Source organism: Sinocyclocheilus rhinocerous, unplaced genomic scaffold (genome assembly GCF_001515625.1).
Source record: "Sinocyclocheilus rhinocerous isolate Xijiao unplaced genomic scaffold, SAMN03320098_v1.1 scaffold1829, whole genome shotgun sequence".
NCBI classification, from domain to species: Eukaryota; Metazoa; Chordata; class Actinopteri; order Cypriniformes; family Cyprinidae; genus Sinocyclocheilus; species Sinocyclocheilus rhinocerous.
Window position 1 is genome coordinate 261,523 of NW_015650027.1, and position 6,768 is coordinate 268,290.

General features: G+C 39.0%; 1 protein-coding gene across 1 annotated transcript in view; it reads right to left on the bottom strand.

Moving 5' to 3' along the window:
- Positions 1 to 778: 778 nt before the first annotated feature.
- The window catches only part of atrnl1a (attractin-like 1a), a 273,170-nt gene continuing 267,180 nt past the window's right edge, over positions 779 to 6,768 (bottom strand). The window contains exon 30 of the mRNA XM_016516416.1: positions 779 to 1,634. Coding sequence (XP_016371902.1) covers positions 1,510 to 1,634 — 125 coding nt within the window. The 3' untranslated portion in view covers positions 779 to 1,509. The remainder of the gene's footprint in view (positions 1,635 to 6,768) is intronic.

Genomic DNA, 6,768 nt, shown 5'->3' on the forward strand with positions numbered 1-6,768 from the left:
AAGGTAAATCTGTAGCCAATCATATGATGCTGAAAAACTTTGTGATTTGATGATTAATATACTTTCTTTTATGTCACGTACACACGTAAGCCATTTGTAGTAAGCCTATAAATGCTCTCTCTATAGCACTACCAAAACCCCCTGTGCTTGAGCATGAGGAATACTTTCACTTTGATTAGACGACAAAAAAAAAAACAATACTTTGTGTTCTCAGGATGGAGACAATTTAAATATGTACACTACCATTCAAAAGTTTTAAAAAACGTTTGTTATGCTCACTAAGGCTGCATTTGAATGTATTTTAAAATGTATTTTAATCCTGTGATGTCAAAGCTGAATTTTCAGCAGCCATTACTCAAGTCTTCAGTTTCACATGATCCTTCAGAAATCATTCTAATATTTGGTGCTTATTATCGATGTTGAAACAGTTGTACTGTTTAATATTTTTGTAGAAACTCTGATAACTTTTTTTCCCCCCCAAGATAGATGAATAGAAAGTTTAAATTAAAAGCATGTATTTGAAATACGGTGGAATTAAATTACAATGTTTTGTCACCTTTGATCAATTTAATGCATCCTTGCTAATTAAAACATTTATATTAAAGAAAAAAATCTTACTGACTCCAAACTAGAATGGTAGAGTATATCTGCTAAAAAAGTGAATTTTAGCTAGCATAAAAAAAAAATATTTTTCAAAGTTATAAATTAAATAAAGATTATTGAAGTATATATTTACAGTCTTTCTACTTAAAAAAAAACATGTTTAATTCAATGTTACTTGTTGCTCTTTCTAATTGTGTGACATTTAAACCTATAGCAAAATCTTTTCAGTGTAGCATCTAGACAACCTCAAATCTAAAATTTACGGACAAAAAGCCAAAAACTCCTTTCATGTGGTCAAGTGCGTGAGTTTGTGTATGGCCACTAGGAGACACAAATGTCAGATTTGCAAGACACATCCAATCTAATCTCTAAAATAAAACTTTCCACAGACCAAGACCATTACAAAACACCATACAGTATGAACCAAATACAGTCCTCGGCTAATGATAATTAGTCTATTAAAGAGTCATCAACAGACACTTCACTAAATAACAAGACAAAACCCTGAAAGTAGAAGCAGGTTTATTCTGAATGCCTCTACATGCGTGATCAGATGATTAATTCTGGCCTGAAACTTGTTACTATTTTGGGTCCGAGTGAGTTTCATCTACACACTTCCTCCCTTTTAGAGAAACAGCTGTTGCAAACAGAAACCCAGTGGGTGCAATCAAAATGCAGATGTCCTCCACAGAGGTTCAAGCAATACTGAGGGAATACGAGCTCCACTATGGAGCGTGCAATTCAGGAGGAGCCACACACGGACTACTAACGTCTCGACCCTCCTTTGACATTTACACTTCAAGAGCTCCACGCTCATCAACACCATCTCCTTGTAGTGGTAGAGAACGAGAGAGAAGGAGAAAAAAAGCTGAGAATCAGTGTGTCCAGTGAGGTCAGTCGGCTGGTTCAAACGCAGGTTCCCTGGTGCACCGTGTGCTGCTGTTTACGGCTCTTTAGACTCAAGCACTTGTCTTTGAAGTCGCCGGCCCTCTGCTGAGACGTATCAATAAGAGCACTGGCTATGGTAATGCCTGTGGGGAGAAGGAAGAGATGAGAGTAAGGGAAGGAAGTGAGCTTCAAAGAAGAGGACTCAGAAGTGCAGCAGGTGAGGCGCAGCCTCCTGATAGGAGCACACCGACACTTAACAAACAAACCTCAGTGTCTGTCAATATCACAGCAGTTCAAGCTCATCTTACAACCATCAGTGCAGTTCACATTGCTATTTGTTTTTTTGTTTTTACAACTGTACGCACTTTTTAGAAAACATTGCATTCAGCATTACAGCTTGGTTGGAAATCAAACAAATCATATAAATCTATGCTAAAATACATCTGAAAACGAGCAAAAATAAATGTTTTAAAGACAAAAGTGCCAATGTTTATTACTGGGATAAGATTATAAGATTATCAGTATTGGAGCAGGGATGTTTTTCTGTCTGCACATGTCAGATCTAAGAGCAAAGTCTGAAAGCTCATTGTTTACCTTTGTAATCCTGAAATGAGGGAACAACGTGGTGTATCTGATATAGTTTGATCAGACTCGTAATGCTACAGGCCACATTCATCATTCAATATGTATTCAGAAGAAGCAGCTCTGAGAAGGAGTGGAGGCTCTTTGAGCTCGTGTGTAATTTGGACAGCATGTGTTGATGTTTTACACATCAGAGATTCCTTGCAAGTCTATTATTGAATACTGGTCACCCTGATGAGTTTAAAGCTTAATTCCTGAACGCATTTACAAAGCATAAATGAGAGCTAATAACTTTCAGATGCGATCTGTGGTAAGAATTAGAGTTGTGACTGAATAAAGCTTGCTGGAGAAAAAAAAAAAAGAATTGAAAAAAATAAGTAAAATTAAATAACTAACTAAATAAAAAATGAATGAATTAATAAAAAATATATAATAAATAATATACAGTGGGTACGGAAAGTATTCAGACCCCCTTAAATTTTTCACTCTTTGTTATATTGCAGCCAGAATTAAATAAACAAACAACATATAAATATTAGTGCTGGGCAACGATTACATTTTTAATCGCGATTAACTCACGAAAAAAGTTGCCAGCCACCGCCAGCGATTTTGATGATTTTCACTCAAATTTGATGGCCTCCAGTATATTTTGCTGTATGAATATTTGAATATGCAATACACCAAAATAAAGATCAGAGCCTCTACTTTTAAACAAAAAAAAAAATCAGTTTTAGTCTAGCTTTAAAGCATTATTTTTTTATCAACACTTGAATATAGGTAGGTTTCATAAAAATGCATAATTTTGAGCAAAAAGGTGAGAAAATCTAATTTTTATCAAAAACTATGTCTGGATAATATTCAGTATGATTATCAAAGCATAAATCCAGTAAATCGCTTCCATCAACACCTCCAAAGCTTGCACAGACATATACTACTTCTTGGATCAACATTTTACTCCGTAACATTATGCAGTTGTCATTTATATGCTGTCTATTGCTGATGATCGCATTATTTTTCATATGCATTTGTTTACATAAGAGATCGCTCGTTTCTCCGTCCTATTCATGTGTGTTTTTGTTCGTGAGGTTTTGTACTCGTTCAGAAAATGTGTAATAGCGCCCCCAAGTGTATAACAGTGAAAACACGAAAAGCCGTAAAAACTCGTCTTTGGCGCGGAAGCGTTTTCTTCTAAAAGACGAGATAACTCGTCAATGGCGTGGAACGAGTTAACAGCTATTTGCCACTGCCAGGGCATGAATGTTTTTATAGAAAATATTTTATAGTTTGTTATAGAAAAACAAGTTATGCTCAGAGTCCAGCACCACGATCATAACAGTATAACAGGCATCTTCCGAGTAGAGACCTGCACTATCGCGGGACCTAACGCAGCAGAGTGCAGCATGGGACAACACTTGATGAGCAAGTGCAGGTGCGGACGGGTAGAGACTCGTGTGGGATGCGGGAAAATAAGGGTGTACTCACACTAGGCAATCTTAACCGTGCCCGAGCCCGTTTGACCCCCAAAGCTTGGTTCGTTTGACTAGTGTGATTGCTCTGTGCCACACTCGGGCTTGGTTCGTTTAGCTGGCCCTGGCTCGGTTGGAAGAGGTGGGCCAGAGCGTGGTTCACTTGGGCTTGGGTGCGGTACGCATGCAGTGTGAGCGGTGCGCGGAACTTCTGATACGTGCAGCATGATTGCGTAAACATTTCTGAGTGGCAAAAGTGATAGAGCTGTAAAGCAATATATTGTGGGAGGGCCGTGTGTGTTACCACGTCCCAAACGACTCAAAATAATAAACCACAAAGTTAACAAAACGATGCACTCCACTGTGCTGAGCGAGAGCGCTTCTCTGCTGCCTTCAAGAGTCAAGAGTCAAGAGGCATTTATTTATCATTTGCATAGTTAACACTGGGGAAAACTGGGCATTGAAATGCTTGTGACGAGGCTCAGACATACAGTGACAATAACAGGACCATACAAAAAAAAAAAAACATACAGATATAGACGGTAGCGGCACGCCGGTGTGTGATCATGCAGATTCTGCGGAAACTTCCTATTTCCCACTTATGAAGTCGTGAGCGCTTCATGTGAGCGCTGCTGCAGACTAAGGCCCACCCCAAATGCTCTCATTGGTTGAGACGCGTGATGACGCCCATCCCAAGCCAGTACTGAACAACATCCCACCCCTCCTGTGACCCATGGTTTGTCTATATGTGTATTCAGAGCCAGTGAGCAACGGACTTTCATAATAATAAAAAACTGCGTTAACACGCGATAAAATAATTGTCGGCATTAATCAATTAATGTGTTAACGCAATAATAACGCATTAACTTGCCCAGCCCTAATAAATATACAACTTTGCATGGATGGACCTAATATTTTTGACACTATTCCACCAAAGCATGATTGTTGGTGTAATTTCTTTCAATTACCTTTTCAAAATATCAGTTCAAATTCACCTTCTTGACCCAGTATTTGAATGAACTGCATTTGTTTACAGCACACACTCTACATAACAATAGGACAACATCATCTAAGGAACAAAATGTTTTCCACCGAGGAGAGCTGTCCGTCTCAAGTGAATTAATTGCGAGGGTGAATCAAATCAGGTGCGCATGAGGAGAAGGCTAAAGTGCTCTCAACTAATGGAAAATCAAACTCATTATTGTGATCTTTGGCAGGTGAACTGCTTGCATGATTAACCCTGATGAATCCTGCACTTTGAGACAGGATGTGCGAATCCGAGAACTCCATTAAAGGTAATCAGAAAGACTTTGTTGACCTGAGGCATGCATCACTGTAAATGAACCCTTTATAGCACCTCCATTATTGGTAACGGCCGTTGTCTCATCCATGTGAAGCGTAAATGCCTTCCCGCCACGGCCCGCGTTTGCCGTGAGCGATGCGCGTGAGACAAGTTCCAGAGATAATCGGAAGAATGTCTCTGCGGGAGCCGAACGAGCAGCTGTCTCTTCGCACCACCTGCCTCTTCACAAAGTGTCATTATGCCACACCAAGGTCACTCTTTCAACTGATGAGTGTTTTCCGCAAGTAATCAGCCACACTCCAGCCTCAGTGTGACGCCAAGGTTACTCTGAGAGGGAATACACTCTCAACCTGACTTTCTATTTCCTTGAGTCATAATGACTTCACCCGTCATTCGCCAGCCATTGGTGGGACGTGAGATCTGGTGTGGTGGGGGTCAACAACATCATTTAACTTCAATGTTACTCGTGTGATTAAGGTTAGGGTAATGAACTCACTTGGTGTTTATTGTACAACACAGGCCTGACAGCATAGGTGACAACGGCTAACAGCGCTAGCACACAAACATCAGCGCTGTGACGAATGCTAATGGAGTTTAGAAGTTTAGAAGTGAAGAAAAGAGATAAAGTTTTTCTTTTTCTTTAGCTGAAATGACTGAGCTATAAGTGGCATATTTTATAATTATATTCGCTGCTCAATTCTACGATAAATCTTGCATACAGCTGATATCACTTTCCACATTAGCAGACCTTCAGATCTCGCCTTTCAGTTTTCTGCTGACCAAAGAGGTTTTAAACCATCTGCTCGGAGGCCCAGAGCAATTAAATGGATAGTTCACTCAAAAATGACAATTATGTCATTATTTATTCACCCTTATGTTGTTTCATACTTTTTTTCTGTAGCTATTTAAGTAGCTATTGTCATATGACAGATCATAGTGATGTATATTTATAAAACAGTGAGATCCAGTCCTCAATTCTGATTGGTCAGTAGCTGTGTTTTATTCACAATACAGCACGGCTATGCCCGCTTCACCCAACAGTTCTGTGTATCACTTAGCAACCACCCTTAACAACATAAACAATCAATAATATAGCATTAAAACTGTTCCATGTATTATGTATTTCAGCAAAATTAACTAATTAATTTAACAAATAATTTATTTAATGAAGTATGAGTGACCCCTGCTGGCATTATGTTCCATCTTTTATCTTTAATTTTGAGACCACGCACTTCCCCCCATCGCTTTGCGTCGTGCCTAACAATACACTTCAGCCGTGACTTATTCACAATACAGCACGGCCCCTCGTACCTTATTGCTTACATACTGTATATTGGCCCATTACAATGAGGGCTGAACAATTAATTGCATTTGCGATAATATCGCAATATGAAAATATGCGATTTTTCAACAGCAGAGGCTGTGATTACATTGTCACGTGACACGCAAGAGTAAAGAGGTGTGTTCGACTTGAAGATCGATCGGTGTATCACATCAAATTACGGCGACGTCCACTCTCTTATAGCTCTCGCAGTACTTTGATGACACACACCGATGTGCAGCGCTGCTTCAAGTCGAACACATCTAAGCAGTCTTCAGAGGAATCAAATCAGTCAATATGCTGTGATTGTAGTTGTTAAATAAAAGTGTCATTCATATCAATTCATGCATCACCTAATTTCATCGTAACATATAGGCTTGGCTTACAGAAAAGAACATTTATGTTTAATCTATCTAATATTGTGTTGGTCATACTATACAATGATTTAATGCTCGTACGCGATTGGGCTTGTTTTGGGCTAGTTTTGAGCAGCAATTGGGCGGTTTTTTTTGTGAAAACCTGGCACGCTACACGCGGAGTAACAGTGTTATTGTGCATTTCATTACTGTAGACTTCGACCTTAAGATAAAATATATATATATATA